General features: G+C 38.0%; 1 protein-coding gene across 37 annotated transcripts in view; it reads left to right on the top strand.

Moving 5' to 3' along the window:
• BNC2 (basonuclin zinc finger protein 2) overlaps window positions 1-12,619 on the top strand; it is a 415,729-nt gene extending 403,110 nt beyond the window's left edge. For 28 of the 37 annotated variants that reach the window (XM_048223378.2, XM_048223383.2, XM_026506490.4 and 25 more), the window contains one exon: window positions 9,366-12,619. In XM_048223378.2, the coding sequence (XP_048079335.1) occupies window positions 9,366-10,026 (661 nt within the window). In that variant the 3' untranslated portion in view covers window positions 10,027-12,619. Of the gene's footprint in view, window positions 1-7,766; window positions 7,801-9,365 lie in introns of all 37 variants that reach the window. The other 9 variants (XM_048223379.2, XM_048223384.2, XM_048223376.2 and 6 more) reach the window with 4 other exon arrangements.
• The last annotated feature ends 784 nt before the right edge of the window (window positions 12,620-13,403 follow it).

The following is a 13,403-nucleotide window of genomic DNA, read 5'->3' as shown; positions in this document are numbered from 1 at the left end:
GTACACGCATGTGTGAGAAAGGAGGAGGCTGTGAAAGAAGAGGAAAGAATAGTTTGTAGGAGAGGACAGTTTTTCTTCAGTTACTTACCATAAAACTACACTTTTAAAAAATACCTAGATTTTATGTCCCAATGCAAGCTGCTTGAATTAAAACAGGAGTTGTAAATTCCTGGTAAAAAGCCGTTATGCCTGAAGTGTTAGTGATCTTAACTCTAGTACTTTATGGAGTTTATTACTTCTTTTATTAACTAGGGGGAAAAATGTTACCCACTTCTAGTTCAATTCTTTTTCTTGCTTGCTCTAATTATTTTGACTTTACCTTGGGAAAAAAAAAAAAGCCAAGTGTTTCTAGCTGAACATATATAAGTGATGCTTCAGTCTCGCTGGAGCATATATCAATCTGAATTATTACCAGCTATTCAAAAAATACGCTAACGTCCTAATCTAAGTGCATCCGCGTAAGGTATGTGTGTTTATACATAAACATCCACATAAATAAGCATATCAAAAGACAGATCATCCTTAATTGCCAGAACAGACATCTTCATCTCAGAAAGTAACATATGAAGTTACTTTATCACGTTGTGGAGAAATAACCAGATTTTGTAAGTAAAAGGAGACAGATTTGGACAATGAGCACAACAGACATTCAGAAGGAAGCCTCTTCGGTCTGATGGCCAGCTGAGGGGGGCCTCTCTGACTCTGCTGCCTTTTTAGCCTGCTCTGTCACTGAGGGGGCACTGGTGGGTCAGTTCGCTCACTAGTAATTGTGTTTTACAGACTTCTAAAGCAATTGGCTCAGTCAGTCCCAATTCAATAAAAGTAGAGAGCAAGAGAGAGAGCACTTTTGTTCTATTTTTTACGTGAAATTATTTCATTCAGCAGTCTGTCTTTTTTATTACCGGGACTTGACATTAGCACTCCAAGCTATATTAGCATCCATTTCAGCAGTTCAGTAATGGTATTAAAAAAACACTTAACTTCAACGGTGAATGGTTGTATGACAGTACCATAAAAAATCCACATTAAAAAAAAACTCATGTATTTGTCCCAGCAAATTATTTTTCACTTGTTTAACCACTTCAAAACTATGTTCTCGTGATGGGTGTTCACGAGGACCTTCTTGTTCTCAGAAGCTGCCAGTGGTGCTGCTCTGTTGATTGGGGAATTGGGGAGAGAGGATAGGAAAATCGGTAGGGAGAGGGTAGGTAAAGATGCTGTTTACCCTGTAGTTAGATTACCTTCCATTCATCAGCACAGATAGAATTGGCAACCTCAGAGCACCCAAGGTGAAATTCTTGGATCCTCATACATAGCTGGGATTTGATTTTGAACCCAACACTCTCCAAACTTGGGAGCAAAGCCTAACTACTTTGGCACTGCAGTGTGCTCATAAATGACTACATTAGATTCTAAATTTTGATTAAACATTCAGTAATTAATCAATGGTAGACATGAAGCAGTTGGCAAGGTCCAGAGCTGCAAAATGTTTAAGACATAAAACATTACGAAGTAATTAGAATATGCTCCTTCAAGAGAAGGATTGCCTTCAATAAAGAGGTAAATGATAGCATCCTGTTTATTGTGGACGTAGGCAGCCAGAGCAATATGATAAACTGCTGGAGATACACATATCAGTAATCATCCACATTATTAGTGCCATTAATCATAATTCCAAAAATATGACAGCAGCAGCCAACTTTTTGACCAATTTTGCTTCTGCCTGTTGGCCATTATAACTTTGCTAATAGACTGCAGAGCTCCTGTGCGTGGCAGTTTGCATTGAGAATAGAAGGTTAATTATATTTGAGCTGCTGATTTTTTCTCTCCTTGGAAAAGGCTTAGCACTTTGACAATCCCAGGAGCTCACTGTTGTTAAACCAGTAAAAGTACTTTATTGAAATTTTCTTTGTTGGTCAGGAATGAGGAGATGTTTCAAATGAGATATAAGCGCCAGGCTGGGATAGCCGCTAATGTTTCTTGCTCCAAAGTGATCCTTGGGCAGCAAGACGAACTGCAGTGTTTTCTTTAGATCACTTTGTTCTCTCATTTCTCTTTTGCAGATGGGTAAAAATTTCAGCACTAAATGGAAATCCCATGAGGAAATCCCACAGGATTAGTGGTAGTCTCGATACGGAGGACTTAAGAAGTTGGGGGAAATGGTCCATAATATTGAGAGAAATCAGCAGCTTTTTAATATAAAATTCTGCTATCCCTATGCTCATGTGACTAAAAAGTAAAAATAATTTCACAAAAATTGAATGTTTCTAAAAATTGAGATATTTAGTAGCATCGGTGCCTTGCTACTTAGTTAACTGAAGTTTTCATTAGCACATTTGACATCATTTAACCAAAAACATAAATTAGATTTTGTGCATCCTTTTTGTTCATGTATCTTAAGTAGTTTCATTTTTAATATAGAATTCCAGATAAGGCCATAGCTAAATCATAATACTGAGGGTTTACAGGATTCTGTCTCTTCCCTTGGGGAACTCAGACATTCCTCATCTTACCTTTCTAAAAGATCTTAAGTTAACCATTTTAATGACGTAAAACATTTTGAATATTTAGTTTTAGAAAGTATTTCCTTTGAAAAAGATCTCAGAAAGAAATTGAGGTTTCACGTTGTACGTATTAAAAAAGAATGCTTATTTTTTAAATGGCAGAAAATTTTCAAGAGAAGAATGCATTCCTATTATTTTAGACCTCGGTCTTCTAAGCTCTTTATTAAAGTCAGACGATAACACAAGAGTTGGAAGATTTGAGGGTTAGTTCGTCCAGGGTAAAAAAATATATATAAAACTCAAAATTAGAGCTCAGATTCATTTCATTCCTTAAAAGATGCCAGTGTTCATGGCCTTTTTCTTACCCACCAATAGTAGTCAACTGAGCACCATATGAGCTGCCTGATTGAGAAAATTTCCGAATGCTGTGAAAACATAACTGTCTTCACAGTGTAGCACTCCTCTCACGTTACAATGCAACAGGTAGCTCTTGAATTCAATCAGCACCCTGGAGAAGCCTTCATGTGTCAGATACAACTCAAAAGTAAAATGGTTAGGGAGCAGGGCTGGTGGGTATCAACTCTACACTTAACCTGAGCATCCGGCATGCACATTTTCCATCCACCAATCTGCCTTCCCAAATGCCATTACTACATTAACATTTTTTATGCATTCCACGACGATGACAAATTGTTTTCTAACTGTAGCACCAGATTTAGTATGCGAAAGACACGTTTGCCTCTGCCAACAAACCAATAATTCTCACTAACATCTTCAGAGTTACAACATTTATAAAGTTGCAAAGTGGAGTAAACAAACCATCTGTTTGGCTTTTCCATATATGTCATGCTTTCTTATTAGCATATTACGATTCATTTAGTAAACAAATTTGGTGATTTCGTTCACGTCAAAGTTAGGTCGGAAGCTTGAAGATGATTAACATTGCTGGGACATGCACATTAATACATTGCTTCCTCGGCAAAGTTAAATGGCTTCTCAGGAGAATCGCCCCTTGTTGACAAGATGAGACTGTCAATTTTGTTTGCCTGCCACATTAGGGGCCGTGAGGGGATGGCAGGCTCTGAGAGAGGGGAGTCATGTAGGCAGCATAATTCACTGTGAATTGAGAAAAGAAGTCTAATTCTGATAAATGGTCGACCCCAATACATCCTACCTGTTATTACAACAGACGTGCCGTATCTGTGCAGTAAATTAGCTAAACCCCTAAAGAGTTTGGTGGGAGCTTATCTTCAAGTGAATAATTTGAATGTAGAGGGAACTGTCTGCGTGACCAGTATGGATGATTTGTTTTATATTGAAAGAGATTGAAGTGACTGAATTTCATAGTTTTAATTTGCAAGAATTTGCTTAGCTTTTATTTCTTGCATTTAATATGTGCTTCTTTTGGGGTGGTTTTTGTTTGAGCATTCACTAAAATTGTACATTCAGTTTTTGTGTGTGTGTGTTAGCTAGAAGATGGTTTTCAGCTCTTCTGGAGAGGGTCTTTAAATAATAGCCTATAGAACAACTACTAGTTTTGCCAATTGTCAAAAATGTCATTTAACTCACAGAGCTGTAAGTCTCCTACCATTAATACAAAAATTTTGAGGAGTTAAATACAACAGATAATGTCAGAGCAATCCAGATAAGAAGAGAATTACTGAGGGGCAGAGGTTTTAATTTTTCATTTCTGTGGATTTGGATAGATGATGTACATTTCTGTTCAGGAGTATTGTTCCGTATCCCACAGTACACTCAAATCTGGCATCTAGATTTTTCCAGAGTGGTTATAAATTCATTTCTCTATCCTCATATATGCATATGTGTGTGTATACACACACACACACACACACACACACACACACACATGCACACACCCCATATATATGGTATCTGTTATGTATACATCACTGATCATTCTGGACAGTGTAATTTGAGGGTGTGTGTGTGTGTGTGTGTTGAGTGACAGAGGTAAGCAAGAAAATAAAGACAAAAATTAATCCAATGTGGAGCCTCAATTCTATTTTGCCTGAGATATTGTAATTATTTGTCAAGAATTTTGTTTCACTGAGTTTAGAATGGTTCGAAACTGATAAAGAATTAAGATTCAGATGTTCAACTTTTCATGTAATGCAAGGTCTGATTCACTATTCAATTTTGACTACATTCTGATTTTCTAATTTGGACATGGAACTTAGAAGTTCCTTCCCTATTTATCAAAGTCCAAGTTAAAACCTCAAAACACTTTTTCTTTTTAATGTTTTTAACTTTAATTTTTATGAGTCAGATATTAAGTATTAACTGGGCATGAGAACAAGAGAGACATGAGGAAAGAAATGCCCAGCAAGATTTGCTTTCTCTCTCTTACTTTCTCTCACTTGTATTTATGCATTTACTTAACTGTGTTTGATGAATTTGGTGTCTTGTGGGGTTGCATAGTAAAGTTTTCTTTCTTTTTTTTAAATTGGGATGTAATTGACATAAGTAAAATTTTTATTAAAGAAACAAAAAGAATGGTGGTCCACTTTACTCCAGTTAGAGTACTTCCACTCAGCATTTCAAAGTGTTAAGTTTGGTTTTATGACCTCCCCGACCGAAGGCTTCATTACTTTTTGCTCTTAAGGATAATCTAAGTTTTCAAAAGGCATTTGGTAAACTCACAGTGTGGAGGGAGTAGGAAAGAGTACAGAGGTTCAGAGGAAGCGGTTATAATTCCAAGCAAGCCCAAGTTATAGGACTGTGTCATGCCCTAATTATATAGCATTTCCGTGTACCACACTGGGGTATTAATAGGGTCAGAATTACCCTTCACTGTCTTACCAATGCCTTTCTTAAATATTCTGTTATGTGCTTCTAGTCTTGGGATCATTGTTTTCTCTTCTTCAGTGTATTTTGGGAAAAGCTTCTTTAAGACTCGTGCATTTTACTGATTGAAGGCAAATAAAAGTACTTCCCAGCATTTCCTATGTGCAGAGTACTCTACTGCAGGAGACTGGAGGTTGAATGAGATTTAGCTTGTATTCTTGAAAGTGGCCCTCTTGGGGCTACATTTTGGACTCCTCTCTTAGTGAGTAGTACTGTCTGTACTCATTAACACCAGATCCCTATTAAGCCCAGATACTTACCCTTTCTACCTAGGAACTCATGTTCTCTCTCCATCCCAGTCATTTTTTTTTCCACAAGAGGAATTTACATCTGCGTATTGGCATTTCCTACCTAATCAAAGCAAGTAGAAAGAGTTTTCCTACTGTTTATGATCTGTCTTGTATGATATAATAAGTTTGAATAAAATCTAGATTTTTGCTAATGATTATTTCTCTCTCTCTTCTGGAGATACAGTAAATCCATTTTTAGAAAAACCACCTCTGTCTCTGGAGAACTCAAAATTGGGTTCCTTCATAAATTCTTCCTTCCACTTACTACATACATCTTCACACTGCTTCCTCTGCTAGGGGTCTTTCTCCTATTTCCAGCACTCTCTGGCCTTCCTCCCATTTTAGGGTCCTCTTTTCTTCATCTGATGGTTAGTAGGCATGAGTTCTTTCCGTGTCTCTTCCATCTTCCCTTTCTTTTTACCTCTTTAATTCTGCTGATCCAAATAAACTTATAAATTGCTGTTAACCCTAGGTCTTTGTATCTCCTCATGAGGACGGTGTTTTATGACAATTAATGGTTTGGATCGACTGATTCCAGAGTCCAACAATAGGTCTTTGTTAAGATCGAGTGCTGCCTTCTGTCTCCTCTGTAGAGGCTGAACCTGACCTCTTGAGGAACAGGATTAGTACTCTCTCAAGAATCTGTCTGCCTGCTTTCTCTCCTTCTCTCACTTTTCCTCTTTCCACCCCAGTCTTACTGTGTGAGTTTGTTAGAAAATCTCCCAAACCAGCTACCATGAGGGTGAATGAGCCGACTTTCCACAGCCTATTCTTCCCATCCTCACTTCAAGTGTTTTGCATATGGTATTTAGGAGGATTATTAAACAAAAATGAAATAGATTAAGAAATGAGCATAAAAGAATCAATTCTCTTGAACTGTGGTTGCATAATGGAAATCGACTACCATGAATGAACCCTTGTACTGAAGTTATGAACAGCAGAGCTAATGCACTGCCATGAGTTCATCTTTATTATTGCATTACACCTGAATCAATTGATAAAATAGCCTTTTTTTTTTAAGCAAGGGATGGCACTTAATTGAATAAAAGTCAATGTAATTATATTAGCAGAGGCCAACAGTACTGCTGACAGCGGAAAAGGGACACTGTTGAACAGAGTGCCAGAGCTGGTCTACACATTTCTGCACATCGTTTGGTTGACAGATATTGAGGGCTGGTACATCATCTAATTAGATTACAGATTTCTATTGCTGTAAGTGAGAAATGAAGAGAAACATCTCTTCCTGGTAACATATCAGTAGAGATGTGTAATTTCACAAGTCATCTCAGGAAAGAGGTGTCCATCTGGGTGATCAGTGTGTCCTTTTGTCAATGTTAATTTATTCTCCCTTATTCAGTGTGTCTTGATGGGACTGCTGTGTGTCTGGCTGCTGTTTTCTCAGCAGTGAATCTAGGAAGTGGTAACTGCAGATGTGTGAGAAGCAACAGAGTTCTAGATTACAGTCATCACAAAATGTGTGCTTGTGAAATTAAGAAAGTGGGGAGGGTGTTAAAAATAATAAACAGAGGGGTAGGATTTCATGGGGCTACTTACGGTCGGCAGATTGTTTTATCAATAGAGTAGTAGTACGCAATGTAACTCTGTTTCCACATCCTTATAATAACTCTGGGGGCGTCACACCCGCGTGTCAGGGTAGAGACCGCGCAGTAGGCATTTCCTGCAGTCTGCTTAGCAACCTGCACTTGGGGTCATCTGCCATCTGACACCAAGGAAACAGGGAGCAACAGTGTCAGAGCAGGGACTGTGGGGACCGCTTCTGTTTATCACTCACATACTTGCACCCTGCATGCATCTGTGTAGAACTCATTTATGGATGATAATGATGCTGTGAATTTGGTTTATCTTAATTCGATTTATGATTTTTGGATTATACAGCTGATCTGAAAATCATCAAGACAGCATATGAGATGATCGCTTATGACAGAAAATGATTTTGTGATCAGAACATTTTAAATCCCTATTTTATTGTTTAAGTTCTTTTTTTTAAACCGGATGTCTAGAATGTGAATTTGTTTTCTCTCTCTCTCTCTCTCTCTCTTTCTCTCTCTCTGTCTCTCATTCTTGCTTTCTTTTGTGATCGATTTAGCAAAAGATTAGAAAGCTGATCTTATTATCACAAGGTAAGCTCAGCCTTCCTAAGTGCAGTGTGGAGAGGGCTGCTCCCCTCTGCCCCTTAACACCCGGAGTGCTATATATTGTCTTGTGTGGAAAGGTGGAGAAGTCTTTCCTACCTTTCTTGTCTCTGAGGCACATACCTCTCAACCATCTCTGAGAAATTAGCCATGCTTGTCACCAAATGGAGTGACTCATTTTGGTCTTCCATACGTTTTAATTATAATCAGGAGGTCTGTTGAATGTTATACTGGCCATTCTAGGTCATTTCTGTGATCACAATTACTTCTTCAAGATGTAGAGCTTCTGCCATTATCGAGAAGCCTTTATGTATCTGTGTATTTATTTATTGGTTTATTTTTTGGAAAGGTAGCCTTCAATTTAGGTACTTGTCAAACATGTGAGCCTTGCAGGTGGAGAGAGGTATATGCCCAAGGGCACTTTAAAAATAAATGGGGGGTGTTTTCAGAGAGATAATAACATATCAGGCTTTGTAAATCATGACATCCCTATGGATGCTGTGGGACAAATCCTATCTTTTTTTTTTTTTTTAATATATACAAGCAAAGCACTTAGTAGAGTAAAAGTTTTGCTTGTCTAAGAAGTACAGATTCCAGTCGTTAAAATAAGGGGACCATATAATTGTGCTTGATTTGGGGGGTATTTATCGTGTGTTTTCTTTTCTTTTTTGTCCCTTTGGGTTTTTTCTGTTGTTCAGTGTGATTTTTTAAAGGGTGGGTGGGTTTTATTTTAAAAAACAGTTTCTGTTTTTCAGGCTTTGTTTTAAAGGATTAAATTTTAAAAGTTGAATTACTCAGTGAAAGCATTTTCAACTCTAAACTGCAGCCGCTTCTGAAAATGAAACGTAGTTTACTAGTAGATTAGTTGAGATCCCAAATTATTCTGAGGAAAGGGATTTAGGATATAGTCTGTAACCCTATTTCAAATTGCTAATGTATAAAACTAAATTTTTTCCTTCGTGAAATGTGAAATATAGACAGGTGAGGGGGAAGATGTCATTATGTTTTAAAGTTAAATTGAAATTACCTAGACCATTTACTTTTTTAAAAATTGATCTTTTTTATACCTCTAAATGAAGCGCTGTAGGCAAAAAAGCCTTGGGTTTTTTTGTGTGTTTTTTTTCTAGGTATAAATTCGAATTATTCCGTTTAGACAAGCAGCAAGTTTCCATTTAATATATATTCTGTTTCCTATTAAATATATATTCTGAAATCTCTGCCGTGAGATTCTCTGCAGCCGATGCTGCTACCTAGTAAAGCTAACATATCATTGAGAAAACGGTGCATGGGTTTGCATTCATCCTACTGTTGAAGAATTTTACTCTTATAAAAATTATGTTAATGAAAAGCTCCCCTTATTGCACTCCCCACCACCACTTATTCCCAAATCCTGAGGATGTAGGGAAATGTTTGCTTTTGTAATGGTGTAATTAGCAATGAATGTGCTTATTTGATGCCTGGTGGAAGCTGAATCAATTTTAAAATGTTCTCCTTTTTCTCCCCCCTCCCCACTCCCTGTACACCTCCCCCCCCCTTCCCTCTTGTTTTCCTAGACACAGTGCCAACATAAACCTGCATCGCAAACTGTTGACCAAAGAACTCGATGACATGGGCCTGGACTCAGCACAGCCCTCCCTTAGCAAGGACCTCCGGGATGAATTTTTGATGAAGATCTATGGTGCCCAGCACCCCTTGGGGCTCGATGTCGGGGAAGACGCCTCCTCTCCCGCAGGGACTGAAGACTCCCACCTGAATGGGTACGGGAGAGGCATGGCGGAGGACTACATGGTCCTTGACCTGAGCACCACCTCCAGCCTGCAGTCCAGCAGCAGCATCCATTCCTCCCGAGAGTCCGATGCAGGCAGCGACGAGGGGATTCTTCTCGACGACATTGATGGGGCGAGTGACAGTGGGGAGTCAGCACACAAGGCCGAGGCCCCTGCCCTCCCTGGCAGTCTAGGGGCTGAAGTTCCAGGATCTCTGATGTTCAACAGCTTGTCCGGGAGCAATGGTGGGATCATGTGCAACATTTGCCACAAAATGTACAGCAACAAGGGGACTCTGAGAGTGCACTACAAAACTGTGCATTTGCGAGAAATGCACAAGTGCAAAGTCCCTGGTTGCAATATGATGTTTTCCTCTGTGCGAAGCCGAAACCGGCACAGTCAGAACCCGAATCTCCACAAAAACATTCCCTTCGCTTCAGTAGATTAGTCTCAGAACGGACACTACAAATGCCAGCTCTCACCAGATGGCCTACATGTTTGAACTGCCGTAGTCAGTGTGTGCTTCTGTACTTGGGTGTATGTGTGTGTGTGTGTGTGTACACATGTACGCCTCTGTGTCTACATATACATACACACACATCTTCTCTTTTCTTTAGATACAAGAAGATAAACACTAGGTGCTTTTGAAATTGTTTGCTTTTTCCTTTATAGTTTTGGGAAAGGGGTGGGAACTTTAATTTGGGGGTGAAAACAAAGTACCCTTAAAACACACGTACACACACACACAAAAAAAATGTGCAACTAGCCCAAATTCTGACAGAATAAGAATTCTTTGTCCTCTCCAGAGGGACAATTTGTTGTACCCATGACTGTTGCCTGCAAAAAAAAAAATAAAAATAAAAGGGAAAAAAAAGAAAAAAGAAACAAAAAAGGAACTTCTTATAGTTGTCTTTTGTGAACTTTAAGGTTTTGAGAGAATCTTCAATTAAAGCATGGCAGATTCACCTGTAAATATGTAGCCTTGAGAGGCCAATGATGTAAAGCAATCGTACTGATGGTTGTTTAACTCTTTCGTTTAATTTTTACAGTTACATCCAGCTGTTAGATATGCAGGAGAAAGATAGTTTGCTGGCTAGCTCTATTCATTTATGTTAGCATTAATGCACATTTAAAAAAAAAAAAAAACCATGGTCTTGTTTTTACTACCTGCTAGATATAGTGGTAAAGAGGTGCTGGCATGCTTTACAGCACAGATCTGATTTTTTAAAATGTCCTGTACTAGTACATAAATCCAGTCATGCACTTTTTTTCATACACTACAAGGGGATGTGTAATATCCATGCTTCTTTTTTATCCTTAAACTATTGCCATACTTCAAGTAAGTGTCTTTTTAAAAAAATTCACTTGTATAAAAATGGTCTGGTCAGTATAGGGCACAAATGCCAAACAAAAGTATTAGTGTTAACACAAAACTGCCAACTTTGCACAAGTTTCCAGAAAAGAAAATACAATTAGTCACTCAACATAACCACAGGCCAATTTGTCGGCCACCAGAAAACCGCTTTAAAAAAAAAACTCTTGGTGATTCTTTCAAGTGCCGAATGTTATTAGAATCAACATTGCATCCTTCTTGCTTATATGTTAAGTTACATAAAAGGAAAACAAAATTATGTGGTGTGAAACAGCCAAGGCATTTATCCTTCAGAGGCAGGATAATATTTCAGGATACAAAAGCCCAAATTACTCACTATGGAACGAAGCTGAATATAGTAAAAGTGTTCAACAGTCTTTTCCAAGGACCTAACCCTTCTCCTTTAAAAAGAAAGAAGTAAGTCTGAACTGGGTTGGTCTGTTGTATGGCTGTCTAATTTGTTGCAAGTTCTGCAGTAGTTCAGGCCTGTTTGATAGACAAAATCAAAAGACATTTCACAGAGGCAGTACTTGGAAGCTTTGAAAACATGTGCTGAACTTGAATTGAGCAACACTCCTTTCTGAAAAGCCAGACGAAGGGGGGTTTAAAATAGGATCTCTCACTGTTGAGTGTTTTGTGTTTCCCCACATGATTTGTCAGAGAGAAATGAAAGCAAGCCTGAAACCAAGCAATTGAGAGTGAGAAAGAGGGAGAGACGATTCTCCAAACCTTTTTTGTTTTGTTTTGTTTTGTTTCCGATGTTTACACATGTTGCCTGAGCTGGTTAACCACATGGGCAGCCCTCAGTGACCACAACATACTGACTAAATGATGATATTTACTCAAGTTCAGTCTGCAGCCAAAACCATTAGGACGTGCATTGCAGACTGTGTTTTGTTGTCTTTTCTTTTTCTTTTTTTTTTTTTAAGTGGAGGGGGGAAGACAGATAAACAAGGAATATTTTGTCTAACAGTACACAATAATTTAAAGAGAATGTATTTCTTTTCTGCATTTAATGGCCTCGAACATTTCTCTCATCGGTCTCAAAGTTAGAAATACCCCCTTTGTTTGAACTTTGCATGTTGTTTCCATTTTTCATATGTTTTGTAATTATTTTTTCTGTGTTCACATCAGCATTCACTTCCGTTAAATTTGCCAAAGGAAACTGTTAATGTATTTCTGTTGTTGTTATTTTTCCTGTAGGATTTATTGTACCTCACAGTATTTATTGTTTCCAAAAATAAGCATCATTAGTTGAGGATTCAGTATTTTTATTTGTAAAAATTTCAGAAACAATAGATTCTTAAAGATAAGCTAGACTTGTCTAGAAGCTTCATCTTTTCATCTCCTTCAGAGGATGCTATGGGGTTCGTTTAATTCATTTGTTCTCCAGTGAGGAAAGACCAAAAGTATTCGCAGTACAAAAGAAACCATATCAAACACTATGTCTGTTAAATGACAAATGTTTACGGTAAAAAGCTGAGGAATTAGTAATAACCATTTTTGTTTTCTTGTACCTTTGAATTCCCCAAAGTCTTAATTGCTTTATTTTGGTGTTGTGTTAAATTGAATAGACAGAGATGTTTTCCTTTGTTTTATACCATATAAGACTATGTACAGTATGTTTGTGAAAAATTGAACTAGAATAATGAAAGTTTGTTTGCAAACATTTTGGTCCTCTTAGCGTGCTCTGTGTTGCGCTGTTGCCCCACTACCAAAGGATTCGAGTCAAAAGGGTGGAAAAAATATTTTTCAGTATCCCAACAAAAGATTAGGGAAACACTAGCTTTTGGATTGTGATAGACTGAATTACACCTAATTTTATGAAAATAACACATTTTTATTTCAGTGATATTTAAAAGTTACACTCTTGGTTGAGATATTAGAACTCATCTTGTACAGAATCAATGTTTAGTCTGTTTAATTTAATGTCAACTAAAAGGTCAAATAGCCCTAGTGAGTGAATTTCATAGCTGTCAGCAGGTCACATCAGCAAATGAACCGGGCTTAGAACAAATGTTTGTTACTTGCCACAAACTGGGCTAATGTGAATAGTCAGTTAGAACAGTCCAGAACTAATGAGACTCTCAAAGTAGAATTTCCCTTGCTTGGAAACATGAATGTGTTCACCTGACATTTGTCAGAGAAATGGCAATGAGTCCTGGACAACTGGCTCTTATTTTTAAGCGTCTCCCCTATTTGCTACTACTTTTGTGCCTCAAGTGCCCAAATGTTATGGTGGCCTTCTAAATGGGTGAATAACACTTTCCAGTATAAAGCCTATTTGCTTAAAAAGGGACCGGGGGAGTGGCTGGAAGCGGTACGTAAAATGTAACATTATGAAATGTGCAGTGCTTCCCGTCCCAAAGTGTTGCTTGTTCTTGGGTGTGTGCCTGAGTGCAATGTTTTGACTTAACTGTTAATCTAGTTAGGATGGTGATCCCAAGGCTTAT

This window comes from Ursus arctos, unplaced genomic scaffold (assembly GCF_023065955.2).
Source record: "Ursus arctos isolate Adak ecotype North America unplaced genomic scaffold, UrsArc2.0 scaffold_18, whole genome shotgun sequence".
In the NCBI taxonomy this organism is placed as follows: Eukaryota; Metazoa; Chordata; class Mammalia; order Carnivora; family Ursidae; genus Ursus; species Ursus arctos.
Note: the sequence above shows the minus strand (reverse complement) of the source record. Positions and strands in the feature narration are given on the sequence as shown.